The sequence below is a fragment of the Aythya ferina genome, assembly GCF_964211825.1.
Source record: "Aythya ferina genome assembly, chromosome: 14".
Taxonomy (NCBI): Eukaryota; Metazoa; Chordata; class Aves; order Anseriformes; family Anatidae; genus Aythya; species Aythya ferina.
In genome coordinates, this window is record NC_140312.1 from 5,648,933 (window position 1) to 5,664,592 (window position 15,660).

At 50.9% G+C, this 15,660-nt stretch overlaps 2 protein-coding genes across 5 annotated transcripts in view; both read right to left on the bottom strand.

Annotated features, from left to right (window-relative positions):
- The window catches only part of RNF130 (ring finger protein 130), a 53,078-nt gene extending 46,910 nt beyond the window's left edge, over positions 1–6,168 (bottom strand). The window contains exon 1 of one of the 3 annotated variants that reach the window (XM_084535355.1): positions 5,439–6,168. In XM_084535355.1, coding sequence (XP_084391481.1) covers positions 5,439–5,700 — 262 coding nt within the window. In that variant the 5' untranslated portion in view covers positions 5,701–6,168. The remainder of the gene's footprint in view (positions 1–5,438) is intronic. The other 2 variants (XM_084535354.1, XM_084535356.1) reach the window with 2 other exon arrangements.
- A 2,237-nt stretch (positions 6,169–8,405) lies between these two features.
- Positions 8,406–15,660, bottom strand: part of FLT4 (fms related receptor tyrosine kinase 4) — a 56,257-nt gene continuing 49,002 nt past the window's right edge. Inside the window, exons 27-30 of one of the 2 annotated variants that reach the window (XM_084535616.1) lie at positions 15,489–15,628; positions 14,698–14,818; positions 13,816–13,901; positions 8,406–12,400 (exon numbers count right to left, since the gene is read on the bottom strand). In XM_084535616.1, coding sequence (XP_084391742.1) covers positions 12,184–12,400; positions 13,816–13,901; positions 14,698–14,818; positions 15,489–15,628 — 564 coding nt within the window. In that variant the 3' untranslated portion in view covers positions 8,406–12,183. Of the gene's footprint in view, positions 12,404–13,815; positions 13,902–14,697; positions 14,819–15,488; positions 15,629–15,660 lie in introns of both variants that reach the window. The other variant, XM_084535615.1, reaches the window with a different exon arrangement.

Sequence of the window (15,660 nt, forward strand, 5' to 3'; positions counted from 1 at the left end):
TGCCCAGCGCACAGCTGTGATGGTCCACTTCAAAAAGAAAGGCCATTATTGTGCTGGTGTCTGTTATCAAGACTTTGCTCCCTTTCCACAGGGCATCTTGAGCATTAACTATTTTATATCATGCTTTTATTCATTTATTTTTTTTTAAATGGTCAGGTACCTTGATTGCATCTCAGCTAACGCTCTGTTCTCTCAGGCCAGCATCAGTCGCCAGAGCTGGTCTCAGCTACACGTACAGAAATTGTTTCACAGTCTGACCTTCAGTCACTGTAATACAATAGGTGGAGAGGCACCATCGATATCTGGGGGGAGCACATCCGAAGACTCCCTGGGAAAGAAGGCAGCCTGCAGAAGATGCAATCCCACGCAGGGCACCTGACTGCAGAACAGACCCGTGCAACACGATTACGTTCCCAATAAACAAAAAGGATAAAGTTTCCAGAAAGGGAATTCAGCTGGGAAATTTATAAGAGCAGCACAGCAGCATCGATTCTTTCCTATTTGAAGGAAGGCTCCTCGTACTTGCTATCCAATTACGGCTTAATAGCACACCTGTAACACACATTTTCTCCAATACATTGGTGCTTGTGTTATTATCAGTATAGCCCTTACTCAAGCCAGTTATAATTCCTGCTTTTAAGAAGTTGCATTAATGAGTTAAACGTGGCAGCATTTTATTTTCAAGAGCTATTTCAGGCAATTGCTTTGACTAAAGTTGGCTTTACCACCAGGAGAAACTCTTTGCACAAGAGGCAATCTGGTTGCAGGGAAGAAGTTAAACAAAGGAAAGTCAGTGAAGCTGAGTCCTGTAATAGTTAAGATTTAATCTCATTAGCTCAGTAAGTATACTACAATTGCAGCTATAAACTGCAATATAAAGACCACTTTTCTTATCAGTTAATGACTACTAATTAAGCTGGATACTGAGATGCGTGGTAAAGGATGCATGCACAGCACACACTTTTCCCTCCACAAATCCATGCTTCTTGATGCATTTGCTGGTTCTGTTTTCTTACAGCCTGATGTTTGGTATTCTGGGCAGGAGGGAACACGCACTTCAGCCTGGATATCACCGAAAGCTCCGCAGTCACCAGCAAAGTGTCATTTTAGACCTTCCACAGCTAAAACCTGTTCACATCACACATTTATAAAGTGTCAGTGCTGCCGAATGCTATAGTACCACGCACAAGCTATACCTCCAACCCTGCCCTCATGCCACAATTCGTTCCCTACCTCCACCTTTTCCTAAGGTGTTTTTTTCTCCTTTCTAAAGCGCTGTTCCTGTCCCTGGGAACATGAACCAGGGCCCAGGAGCTCTTGCAGAGCATCACCCGCCCTGTGTGCAGCCCATCCCATCCCATCCCCTGCCACCATTTCATTTCCATCAGTCCCACCTCTGTGACCCCCCGGCCTCCCCACCCAGCACCCAACAAACCTTGTCTCCCACCATCACACCCAAGCCCCCAGCTTCCCATCTACACCAGGAAAAATCAGAGCAACCCTGATCCAACAGCCACAGGAGAGCCCTAAGCATGGCGAACATTTCTGAGGGAGCTAATCCACAAAGCACAGCAGTTTCTACCCAGAATCAAAGGCGGTTTTCCATGACCTCTGGCTCAGCTCGAGATAGTGAGAGGAAGGCCCTGGCCAGGCCCCGTGCAAACAGCAGGCAGAACGCCCACGCATGCACCTAAGGTGAGAGTTTTGGGTGAAATATCTCATTTACCACAAAAATAACCAAATAAGGGACTGAATGAGAAGTGCTCAGTAACCTTACTGACACAAACCTGACCCATGGTGTCAGAAAAGCTGCATTTATTTGGCTGTTAGGATGCACTTTGCTATTAAGCTCCCATGCAGGATGAGAGGAACAGTTTTTGATACTCCGCGAGCACCCAGATCCGGAAGCTGTGTAAAAATGCCTTCCAGTAAGCAATCGTTTGAGTCACAACACAAGACAAAGAGGTTAGGGGAAGTAAGAAGAGGACCTAGAGGTGGAAGGACTGAAGAAAACTCAAAAGGAACTCATCTGGTACCGAGCATTTAGCACCTGGAGAGATGTGCACACACAGAGGTGCTACACACACACCCCACAGCCAGCTGCGACAGACGGACTGCTCAAGCTCCACTTTTACAAGCAGCCGTGGAATTACTGCCCTATCACTTACACAGCAGCACTGCTTTTGAAAGCCAGTATCAATTTCATATGAGGGTCTATAAAAAGTCCAGGGAAGCTGTGCTTTGATACACGCACTGACATGGCAAGGTTGAACCGAAGAGATTCTGCTAAAGAAACAGAAGTGACCGAATTTGTTCTGTGCTGAAATTTAAATGATGGGTAAGCACAAGGGACTGACAACTTCAAAAATAATCAGATTGTGGGCATATTCAAGAACACAGGTTAACAAGCAACACTACAGTGTGACACCTAACATCCCAGGCTGTGCTACTACAAATGTGTATGCTCAGCTGCAGAGCACTGACCCTAATCTAGTAAACTCATGAACTAGTAAATTCATCTACTTCCCTGCAAGCAAGGAATAAAGGATCTTAATGCAGCATGTGAAACGTGACTTTGAAGATGTTTCAGCTCTAATGCAGATAACCCAATCCAGTGGTGTGTGAATGGGTCAGTTCCTGACTCCAATGCAGTTTCAAAGCCAAGCTATCCCCAAACAGTTGCAGCGGGCTTTTCTTCTCAGGATGCAGATCTGGGGATCCACCAGATCATTTACTGCTCTAGCTGCAGAGGCTGGCACTAGCTACTTGTATTAAGAGCTATTAAGGAAAAAAAAAACAAACTTGCAAACAAGTGCTACAGCAATATAAACCGGCTGATAAAAAGGCATTAGAGCAATCACCGACAGCAGAACAGCACAGTCTTATCAAAGCCAGATATAATAAAACAGAAGAATGAAATCACGACTCTTAAGCATTCAAGAGCATCTTAACTAAGAACATAACATACTCCAGATTTTCCTGCTACACAAAATATTTTAAAACCGCATGAAGTGTGTCTGGCAGAATTAAAACAAAATGCCTCGTATCTAACCATCTATACAGAACACTTCAGAAGGATTTTAGAGGAAGGCAACAACAGCAGCATTTGCTTTAACTATCTCCTGTTGACAAACAGAAGGAGAGAACTGAACCTCCCCAACAAAGTTTTAATGACTGCAGCATGTCAAAACTGCAGTAATTCAGGCCTGCAGTTTCCCGATTCCTGCTGTGCTTTCTCACTGAAATTATTCATCGCCATATACTTCAGCAGCAAGGTATAAAAATACTCCTTACAGGGTGCTGAGTTATTTGGCTCTCCCCTCACCATTAGCTTCTGGTGAAGAAGCTGTCAGCCCCTCTGTGCTTTAATCTCACTTTAGCGAAGACTGTGTGTTGGAAGAGATCAGAAACAGCTACGGAAGCAAATTAAAAAGTCATCAGTATCAAAAGTTTTTCCTTGACAAATAACGCAGCTATGAAAAGAAACGACACCCTGCACGTATCAAAACACAACAGCCTTAACCCTAAGCCCCTCACCCCAAATACCTCTTGCAATAACTGGCGGGTGCCCAGCCTCCTTTAATGCACGATTTGGGGTGTCTGAGGTACACCAGGAAGCAGCAGATGAAGGAAAGACGGAGCCTACCTGGCGAGAGCTGACCAAAAACATCCCTAAAGGTAAGATCTGAAGTATGAATGAAAGTCCTTTTGCAGGAGGCTTGCTCAAAGATCTGTTTCTTCACTCTGCCCCCACAAAGGTGCTATTTAAATATATTCTAATTAACACTTTGTAACGCTAATGAAATAGAGCTTCAATGAAACCAGCAAGCATGTGCAGATGCACAGCCTGCTCACATACACCAGTAGCAGGTACAAAGCTGCCTAGCAGGAGGTATTTGGCTCTGAAGAAGCATCAAAACATTTTCCTGATCTTAAGATTTGGTAAATTCTCAGGAGGTTTTAATAATACAGTAGTTATTGACGCTTCAGGAAAAAAAAAAAGACAAAACAAAAACAAACCCTCTTAATATTCACCGCTTGCAGCCTAGTTTTAATTGATTATATTATTTAATGCATTATTCAGAGCTTTACTGCTCAGAAGACAGGTTGGGACCACTGTGATCCATCAAGCGGTCCATTTCTTGAAGATGGCAGTTCAGATAGTGTCAGCAAGGGGGTTTAAAATAAGATACTATTAAAAATCACATCATCATGACTGAATGCCTCATTTCAGAGCAAAACCAAGATAATACCCTCACCTGGTTAAGCTAGCATTCTCTATAAAACCTAACATTTCTCAGAAAACAACAAATGGACAACAGCTTCACTTAATAAAAATAAGACTGGGAAGCACAACACAGCGTTCAGCACTATAAACTTGAGCACGTTTTGGACTGGACACGAGAGCAACAGCCTGATGGCTCCAGTCATTCCCAGTCTCGATGGACAGCTTAAAAAGCATTTTTGAGAAGCGTTCACTCAATAACTGTGACTCCATGCAGCTGCAAAAGCTTAAGGCCTTCCAGATGCACATCCATCACAGTGAGCACCGTGCAGCTGCTCTGAAATTCACAGTAACGCTGTAACCAAATGCTGCGAGCCATCTCCACTGACTCTTTGTAGCTTTGAAATAAACCCTACATCCCTCCATACGACCAGCCTACTCAGACTAAACCCATTACGCTTTGTCGAGCTGTTATTAAAGCCAGATCATGGATTTTTTTTTCCTCTTTTTCCCCCGTGGGCAACTTCTCCCTGCTCTTTTCCCAGAGCTGTCTAGGAAAGTCTGCAAAGCTCAGACAAAGGCCAACAGCCTCGCTGATGAGCAAGAAGAGGCCGAGGTGGGCAGAAATGGGAGCAGATGGTCTGGCAAGGAGTGGGGACCTCTGGCAGCATCGGGGACCCCTGGCAGAACTAGTGGGGACCCCAGCAGAGGCAGTGACCCCCGGGCAGCATCAGGAACCCCTGACAGGAGCAATAGGGACCCCTGAGCAGCATTATGGACCCCTGGAAGAAGTAGTAGGGACCCCTAGCCGAGGCAGGGACCCCCAGGCAGCATCGGGGACCCCAAACAGGAGCGATGGGAACCCCCAGCAGCATCAGGAACCCCAGACAGGCACAGCGGGGACCCCTGAGCACCATCAGAGACCACTGACAAGTGCAGTGGGGATCCCCAGCAGAGGCAGGGACCCCCGAGCAGCATCAGGAACCCCTGACAAGTACAGTGGGGATCCCCAGCAGCAATGGGGACCCTCGATAGGAGCAGTGAGGACCCCCAGCACCATCGGGGACCCCTGATAAGCACAGTGGGGACCCCCAGCAGCATTGGGGACCCCTGCCAAGTACAGTAGGGACCCCCATGACCACCGGGGACCCCCAGCATGGGCATGACCCCCCCACCATCTCTCTCCCCCCCCCCTCCTCCCGCAGCCCATTACCTCCGTTGATGGGCACGGGAGCCACCAGCAGGCCCTTGACCTCCACCTTGGGGGAATCCTGCCCGTAGCGGCCTCGGTCGATGCGGAGCAGCGTGGGGCCGCCCCGCTCGGGGCTCAGCACCGTCACGTTGATGAGGGCGGTGTAATAAGCCTGGCTGGCGTTATCGGCTCCGGCCGGCCACAGCCAGCAGTGCCACAGCAGCAGCAGCAGCACCGACGAGCCGCCGGGCGGGGGCCGCCGGCCCCGCCGCGGCTTCATCATCGCCTCAGGGGGAACCCAAGCGGCCCTCACGGCTGGCTCGGGGCCGGGCCCCCCGCTCCTGTAGGGCACGGGGGGGGCACAGCGAGGCGCCTTAGCCCATCTGCCGGCCCGGGGAGGGAGCCGGAGCGAAAGGAGGCAGCGGGAGGGGGGGGAGGAGAGCGCGGGCTCATGCCATGGGAGGAGCCAGGGAGGTGGCGGCGGGTCCCGTAAGGCTGAGGGGATATTTTGGGGCTGTTTGGGGGGGTTTAGGGGCGAGCCCCGCTCCGCCGGCCCCGCAGCTCAGGGCGCCGCGCTCATGCCTCCGCCGCCGGGGATGAAGAGGAGGAGAAAGGGGCGGCTTTCAGCAGGCAGGGTGTCGGGTTAGTGAGGCGGGCGGCTCGCCCCGCTGCTGGCCCCGCCGCCTGCCCCGGCCCGCGGCTGCCGCCCCATTGCCCGGCCCCGCTCCGCTCCGCTCCGCGCCCGCCCCGCTCCGCGCCCGGCGCCCCGACTGCAGCCCGGCACCGGCCGCACTGCGCACGCGCGCTACGCCCCGCCCGGCGCCACGAGGGCGAGGGGAGGAGCATACGTAAACCACGCCCCCTCCCTCTATCTCAGATGGAGGGTGGGTGGGGCTACGGGCGGGGTGACGTCACGCGGGCTGTGAGGGGCTGTGGGGGCTGCCCCCGGCTCCTCAGCGCCGCTGCCCGGCCTCGGAGCGGTCGAAAATAAGCACGGGGAGGCTTAAAAGCACGCGTGGGTGGGAGGGGGAGATGGAGGTGTGAAGGGCTGTGGGCAGCTCGGCCTCAGCCTGCGACTGCCCCTTGGCCAGCACGGAGTTCCTTGGTTTTGCTGTGCTGAAATGGGGAGGCCGCACCCGCGCTGAAATAAACGCAGATCGCGTGAAACGCTGAAAAGCAGGACCTGAGGAATCGATCTCTTTGCTTACAAAGGCTTTGAGCCTCTTCATGACCAGAAAAGTAATGAAATAGCGTGACGGCCTGCTCTGCTTTCGAAAGGCAAATTATCTGGGTATTTATGGCAAGGAAAAGTACCGCAGGGTTGTGGGTTTGGATATTTTCTAAATTTCCAAACGAGTAACTGTGCTGTGCTGCTGTTCTTCCGAGATACTGTCTCCCTGGTGACTTCCCCAGCTGCTCTGCGAGGCCCTCTGATAAGCATTGTGCTTAACCTAAGCATCTTCTCAAACTGTTCTCTGGGAAGGTTTTGCGGCTTATCCACTCGTGATGCACCTAGTCACGTGTATGTACGATAACACACTAAAAGCACATTCCATATATATCACATTTAGCTGCAATTGTGGGTCTAAGCCTTCCCTCAGAGAGCCCCATGTCGTTCCCAAGGAAGGCAGGAGGCTTTGCAAGCCCGTCTCTGAGCAGAGGAGAGCCGCGGGGTCTGCCAAAGGCATGTAGCTTGTGGTGCTGAGATGCTGTCTATGAAAAGCTCCACAGAAATGTCAATACAATCCAGGAAATGTTTCTGAAGCATCAGCTGAATGTTCTGTTTCTGCTTCTTTTTTTCTCTCTCTTTTTTTTTTTTTCTCTTCTTGGTAAACGCTGGGTGAGGAACCAAAGGCCAGTAATGGCCCTTCAACATTTCACCAAGCCTTTCACCCCCAGATGGAGGAGCAACGGGAGGGCAAGAGTCAGGACAAACTGATACTGCTCCGTGCAGACCACAGTCCCAAGCTGCCATTCCTGCAGAGCAGACAGTAGTTTGATTTTTCAGCACTATGAGCTCTACATCCAACCTCCCCACTTCCCTTTTCTAATCACAAGAAAGGGCTGCTCTGCGTCCTGCTTTGTCCCGTTTTGTGCAGCCTGTGCTTCTGCCCCACAACCTGCATGGCCATGAGCACTCCTCAGCGCCTGCCCGCAGCCCGGCAGCGGCCAAAGCCCTCAGGATGGACACAGTTTCCCTTCACGCCATCTGTGGTGGCTGCCACAGGGAAACATCCCCTGCTGTCCTCACACCAAGGCACAGCAGCCAGCAGCCGTGTCTCTGTTGGCGGCCGTACCGCAGGGCCCCTTTTGTTGCCAGCCAAATGGCTCCGAGGTCTTCTCAGGTCACCGTGTGGGTGAAGATGGAGCACCGCTTCGTTGCACTTTGCCCCCTGTCGTTATTTTTGGGGGCGAGAAATGGCCATTTACCCCTTTACATTGCATCCAGCGCTCCCTTAACCCACATCCCACAGCCCGTCCATGGCGGATCAAGCTTCCCTCCCCCTTGCCCTCAGCCCCGCCGCCATTTTGCCGTCCCGAGGCCCGCGGGCTGAGGGCGCCATCTGCGGGGCCTCCCCGGGGAGCGCCCGGCCACAGGCGGTGGCTCCGGGGTGCTGAGGAGAAGGGGGCGACCCGGGGGGGCACCGCGGTGCGGGGAAGGAGGGCGACAAGGGCCGAGGGGAGGCCTCTGGAGGCCGGGAACCGGGCCCTGGGGTGGTGGGAGAGATGGCGGAGGGGTGAGGGTGCTGCTCCTGTCAGCAAGCTGAAGCAGCGCGCATCCGGCTTCGTCATGAGAAAGGGCCGAGTTTCATCCTGCATGGAAGTGCCACCAGGCCCAGCTGTTTCCTTGAGGATGTGGGAAATGCAAAGGGACGCCAAAGTTAAAAAAATAATAAAGTGAAATGTGCTAATCGTGCAGGGCTGCCCTGAGCTGCGCTGGGAGCTGGGGCCAAGTGGAGCGGCCGCCTCTAGGAACCAGGGCACTGCTGCCAGTTATGACTTTATTCATTTTCACATTTAGATATTACAACAAAACTCTTAATGACAAAGGATAACAAGTACAATAGGAGGAGAGGAAAGAAAGCAGTGTTCTAACTGGTTTGATACATAACCGTGAACTTCCAGAGACAAGACTCAACAGGAGTTATGAAGACTCACGTACGCTCACTGGGAGAAGAAACTCACGCATGCAAACACCCACTCACCCACAAAACACTCACACAAACCACGCTTTTGTACTCACACATAACCCATGTTGTAACCTACTTGCTTCGGAGGCAGTCCACTGAAACATTGAATGCTGCTGTAGCAACAACAGGTACCAGGTTAAAATATTGCAGTATAAATGAAGTGTTACTTGATACACAGGTTTTTCTTCAGAGACGCACGTGTATTTGCAAGTAGGGGACCAAACACTTTGTTTTCATGAAGGAGGAATGTCCTCTCAACACCAACACTTTCTAGGGAAAAATGAGACTGTGTTGACTGGGAATGGTCATTTTAAAAGAGGATGATGATAAATAGCTTAGCTTCAGTTACGTGTTCCAGTAAAAGGCCTGAACAAAACGAAACAGTGCACTGTGAACAGAACAGGCACAAATATCGAACCTGGGTTTTGAAAGCTGAAATACTTCCTTGTAGCTGTGGAAAGACAGACAACGCTGCTGCCTCTCACCTCAAAACCAGAACAAACCAGCTTCTTTTCATGCTCAAATTTATCTGAAGACTGTAAAATAACGCCAGAAATAATGCAAGAGTGTAGGGAAGGGTATCAGGTTTGTACACTCTAATTTTGGTATACTTTTAAGAGAGCAAAAGTACAATTGTCTCAACAGCTCTTCAGTATCCCACACTACAATTGTTCCTCCTCATCAGGAGTGTCTGAAAGAGGAGCCTGCATTTGCTCATATTAAGGCTACATTGTTCGTGCCAGGCTGTTGATGCAGATACAATCCAATCTGATTCTTTCCCCTCTCCAAGATGGTATAAAATAGAGAAAATAAACTTCTGTGGGGTTGGATGATTTGAATGTTTAAAATCAGATGTCACTTCAGCGCTTCCCCCAGTGTGAAGCAGGGGATCTTTAACAATAGCTCTAATGAAGTAACCCTTCTCCACAATGATGCTTGTGAGCAATTTACAGCTGAACCTAAAGCCCCAGTGCAGCTGTCTCGGCCTACTGGGAGTGCTGACAGACAGCCAGAGCACTCAGATGCCTCCATCCCATTTCTGCTGTGGAATCCTGACAGTGCCCTGCAAATGCATGGCTTTGCTAGTACATTTCTAGCCCTCACTGGTAGCTACTTTGGGATTATGTTTTTTAACTGTTAATTAATTTATAGGCATCTTTCTTGGGCCTTCTCTCAGATGGGGCTGTGTTTCCAGGCAGAGAACCGTTTGTGAAGCACTGGAAACAAGAGAATGTGGGTCCTACACTGCACCTTACCAAGAGAGCAGCCTGAATTCAGCTCTGTCTGTCACCTTCCACCCATGTGAATCCCGGTGGAGACCCCCAGCAGCACAGGGCACAGGCAGCCTTCCTTCCCTCAAGGAATACACCCATCCAAACACTGGGGCAAGACAAGGGCAGGAGAATTTGGCCTGGCCTAGACCCCACTGGCTGTCCTGCTTCCCTGGCCTGGCTCTCCAGCATCTCCTGCCAGAAGGATTCTTACTGAGTCATAACAATTACTTAAAGATACTTAAATTCCTGGCAGCTTCGGGGGACGCCAGTAGAAGTCAGGGAATTAATTGTCACATGCAGTTTCCAATTCCATGTCCTGAGCAATCTTGGCTCAAGTCGGTCCAGTTTTGTGCCTCTTTTTGCCATGGAAATCACAGCCATGTCATCCTGCTGACATGAAATGGGAGGGGAACATCAGGTGCTCTGCACAGGCTTAGGGAATCTGAATGACAGCCATGCTTTTCCCCTGTGCTAAATAAATTTTCCCCATTACACTTGTGCAGACAACTATAATTAAGACTTGGGAAAGTCATCCATAAGGACTCACAGGCTCATGTCAGGAAATACCTTCTGCTGTAAGAGAAGTACAGTTTGGGAAAACAGTGTGTCTGGCAGGAAACACAATTTTTAGAAGTCCAAACCCTTGCCTATATGCACAGAGGTGTGGCCTGCAGGCAGAAACTCCCCGGTGCTGAGATGCCCTGGTGCAAGGAGCTCTGCCAGCCCCTGGCGTGTGGGAGAAGGGAAGATGACAAGCTGTTCAGCCGAGCCTCTTCGCCCAGACTCCTGGTGGTGATGTAACCGTGCTCTGTGGCTGAGCTCTTGCATTATGAGCAGGATGGAAAGAAGTAGGTGGAAAGTAGTGAGGCAGCAGCACAGAAATCTGTTGAGAGGGGCTGTGGAGGTTCCCCAGAGCTCTGATTCATGTGGCATCTTTCAGAAATAAAGGGCCCGAGCGATGAGATGCTTCCTCAGTAAATAAATGTTTGTCAGTCCTCCAGAGGCAGGTACGCTGCGCTGGTGGCTCTGCAATGGAAACTGGAGAGGAGCCCGTGGGGCAGAGCGTGCATCCGTAGAGCCAGGGGAACCAGGGTGGCAGGGAAGGTCATGGTGCAGAACTGTCCATCCAGAAGGGTTAGGGCTTGGGCCCTGGCCAGGCACTGCCCTCTGGTGCTCAGCGATGCCAGCACACGAGGAGATGCAGCCCAGAGCACCGTGTTGCTGGAGCCGTGTTCCTGCCATTGTTTCAAAACCCCTTGCAGCAACTTGAAAATAAACATTTCACTCCCTACCACTTACATGCTTTTCCTTTCAGCAAACAACCCGTTTTCGCTCTATGTTTAGAAGCCAGCTGAAATTAACACAGCTTTGCTTTAATTTCTCACTCGAGCAACAAATGATTTCAGCGCTGCTCTAGAAGGGGAAGGCAAGAGCAGGAGACCTGTGAGCAACCTGCTCTCGGCGCAGAGAATATAAAACCCCATCTCACACATGGCCTGCAAAGACAGTGGCTATTTATCTCACTGGGAGGCCTCCAGCCTTCAGCTGGTGACCTACTCAGCACTGGCTGTGTTGAGATGGCTGAAGAAAAAAACTGGTAAGGCAGATTGACAGGTCGCCAGCAGCTGAAATGAGAGGGGTGTGGGTGTTGCTTGCAGAGGATCTGGAGGCTGGGTGTACGCTGGTGCCTCCCCAGAGTGAACAGCGTGCACGAACATTTACAAAGATCCCGTGGGATCTCTCTGTACCCCTCTTCAAAACGTCCTGCTCTTGCCGCTAACACCTCTAGGGATTTCTTCCCTTTGATTCTGCTCTGCGACTCAGCAGCTGACATCATGAGGAGAGGAGGAGGAAGCAATCCAAGGAAAAACATTCAGGCTGCACACCAGGAAGAAACTCGAGACTAAGGCAGATCTATTTATATCTGACCTGAAACGGGCTTTCTGAATGGGAAGCTGATCTGAGCGGAGGCTGGATGCTAGGCAGAAGGTACTGTAGTGCTGAACACAGGCACCCACTCGCCAGGAGAACGCATCTGTCTGAGCCACAGAAATAAGAAAAGAAACCCGAGGAATCAGCAAGGTGCTCTCTCCAGTTCCGGCACAGAGAAGTTGCAGCTGGAGGTGCTGCGTGGGCCGTCAAGCTGCGGTTCCAAGGACATCAGTGTTCCCCAGCTGGTTTTGGGTGGGTTCCCTGCTGGGGCTGGGTGTAGGTTGGAGGGGAAGCTCTGAGTGACCCCGATGATGTGCCTGGAGGGTGGAAGGGGATGCCTCAGCAGGGCGTCTCCGGGGCCTGATGCCGTTAGTACTGCTCGGAGAAGAAGGAAGCGTGGAGAGCGGGGGGACTGGCCCCCTCTCCAGGCGGGGTGCAGCTGCCATCCTCAGAGTGTTCTGACAGCTCCCCATATTCACTGTTGTAAAAAGTCTGGCCTCCGACCTGGGACCCGTACAACGGCCGACATCTGCCCCGCAGGTCTGACTGTTCCCCCGGCAGCTCTGCAGTTCCTCTGGGCCCTTTACTGCTGCGAGGGAGAGAGACAAAGGCGGTCAGTCTGAGCACTCCTGCAAAGCCTCTGTCCTGCTTAGAGAGAGCCCAGGTTCAGGAAATATCATCTGTTAATACACGGGGCAGCAGTGGGGTCAGAAACAGACACACACCTTCACTTCAAAGCACACCACCAGGTCTTGCTCTAAACTTCAGCACAGCCCATACGCGTTGTAAAAACCCTGCGTTTAACCCAGCCACAGTTATTTCACCTTCTCTAGATAGCTCTGGGAAGCCCAGGGAAGGGTTGGGACCCCAACGAGCAGGGAGAGGCAAGAGACATTACCTCAATTGCTCCTAGGCCTGGCAGGAGTAACAGAAGCTGATATATGCCAACAGCTAGGATGGGGGAAAAGAAACAAAGGAAGACAACGAAGAGGATGTGGGAGGAAAGCAGCAACCACATCTCTGTGCCTGCCAACACCAGGTGACTGACAAGAGGTCACAAGAGCGAAGGAAGGGACACACTCAAGGGGAGGTTTAAGGGCAGTGTTTGCTAGGGGATGGGCCCTCAGGAAGCCCATGGTGTAGGAGACAACAGGAAGGTGCCTTAGGGAAAAGAGGACAAGGACAAGAAGCAGGAGACAGTCTGATACAGCAGCAGAGAGGCCACAGGACTATGGCTAAGGGCAAGGACAATGACCAGCCTGATCTGATGTTGGGAGGGAGAGGAGGAGAGGCTTGGGACTGGCCTTGTCTATGGATGTGCTGACATGGCTCACTCAATACAGTCACAGAGATAAGGTCTCAGCCTGCTCTGGCACCGAGCGGAGATGAGCAGGGCATGTTCTCACTCAGGCTCCAAGCGTGGGGCAAGGACATAACCACCCGTAACATCCTCAGCCCTGAGAGCACCAGCTTGACCTGCCAGCCTCAGTACCAGCACGGTCCTAAGGCCTGGACCATCCCTGCCATGCCAGCAGGGCCCTGTAGCACATGGGTCAGGGCTGAAGGAAACTTGGCAGGGCTGGGGTGAACCCCAAGGAGGTGGCAGCCACGAAGTTTCAGTCCACCCCACCTGCCACTGCTTCAAGAAGCCATGATACACTTCACCAGAAAGTGCCAATTATTACTGGCAAAACAAAGAGCCCTGATAACACTGTCATGCCACTGTGCTTCATCATCTTAGTCTCATGCCTTATGGAACCTGTTTTGGTCTGTTGAAGGCATAGTTTATATTTTTAAAACCTAAGAAGCAGCAGGCAGGTCTGTTATTGGTGCACTTTGCCTCTTGTTAACGTGTGCACGGACTTCTCTGGCTCAGAGCCCACAGCTCTGCTGCTGCGGAGAGCCCCACGAGGCATACCCTACAGAGAGCTGCCAAGAGCTCCTTCTTGTCTCAGGGCATTTGGCAGCAGGGAGATCTGAGTGGCTAGACTTAAGGAGTACCTGAATCCACCTTCTTTTCTGTGTCGGTTTTCTATCCTCTCAAATTCCTCAGATGCCAGAACCATCCCACTGTCTGTCTGATTGTCCTGGAAGGAAGCAACAGGAGTTATCAGTAACATCCCTGTCAACTGGTCAAACTGGGAAGGGAGGAGGAATCGTTTGGGAGATGAGATCATGTGTATCTGTGATGGGAAAAAGGAGTGGGGGTATTTTACTTCCAGAAAGACCAAGGAGCATGCTGGTGATGTTCTTAGGTGACTTCTTAGGTGCTTTTAAGCCACACGTTCAAATGTAGGATTTGTGTGGGAAATTCAATGCTACTTTTAGGGTTAAAAAAAAAAAAAAAAGATTGCTCCCTGCCTGGAAGATGCACTACCATGAAACCAGTGAGAGGTGAGATTAATGGTATGATTTAAGTTTTGCAGCCACAGGAGATGTAAGTAGCAGACCAGTTCACAGAGGCCAGGAGGGCTCCTACTGCACACTGCTGTGTAAATCAGGATAGGGGAGCTCCAGGTGCAGACGAGCACCCTGAATTTCTCTAGTCATGGCTGGATTTCAGTCTGCTTAACCAGGCTGTGATTACAGATTTGAGAAGGGTGAAGAGCAGGCTCTTCTCTGAGATTCTTTGTAGTCCTTGCTTGCAGATCTAAGCCTCCCTATTTCACAGTCAGAGAGTAGGATCTGTGCTATTGAAAAACCCTATGTGCCAGGTGGAGAAATGAATGTGCATAGGGCTGGACAGACTGAACAGGAATGACGCAGACAGACTGACGTTAGATAGAAGTGATTTTCCTTCCATGATCTTAAAAGCGAATGTGTAAGGAAACAGCTGAACATTTCTTTGCCCCTCTGCTCAACCCCACTCAGGTGGGCACTCACCGGGTGTGCCTTGTACATTGTGTGTGTCATGGGAAACTCTTCAAATGTCTTTATCCTGGATGGACACCTGATCTGATTTCCTCCCGTCAAACAACCAGGGAACGAGACGCAGTTGTAATATCTGCCAACAGAAGCGTACAGCATTCAGTAAAACCAACAGAGCCAACGTCCTGAACAAACAGGAGCTGAATTCAACTTCCTCTCCCTGCAACCAAAGTATGCAGGGAGGTAAATGACCCAAATGGTGTGTTTTTGGAGGACAATATGGTCACCTTAGGCCTCTTGTCCCCCTCCTTATACAATACGGAGCACCCAGACTTCCTGACTGCATCATGCACTGATTACCTCTCCACTCTGGATAAGCAGAGTAATGCCACATAGATCTCAGGTGAAAACCATCACAGCTCCCTGGAGATAGGAAGCCTAGGCCTAACTGTCTGGGTTAGTTAGGAACAGACTGGTTAGGATAATAACAGAAGGGCAGAGACTCATCTGACACCTTCTTTCCTCATCTACCTGATGGGCTGGGATGCCTTTGGCAGGTAGGATGTGATGCTCTGTAGTTCAAAGCAAGAGGAGGAATGTCAGCCTCAGACATTGGCGACTCTTGTTCCTCAGCAAAGGAAGGTGATTTTGTTTTTATGAGCAAGATACCATGGCCTAAGTGCTTGGATCACACCTGATCACCCCAGATTTTTCCAACCTCTCACTACTGGGTTCTCCTCAAGCTTCCTTACAGCTCTGGTCACTGGCTGCCCGCTAGCCTCCCTCAGCCCTTTTCAGGGGCTCACCTTGCTGCTAGGCTGTGGCAACGTATCCTCATGTCAAAGTCCTCTTCGTCTGAGTTTTGCTGGGCAGAGGAAGGCACCTGGCAGAAACCGTCATCTTCGGAGCTGTGAGAGTCATTCAGTGGGATGTAATCCTTCCCTTCCTGGGGGGAAGAACAGTGAGTGGCTTCACAAG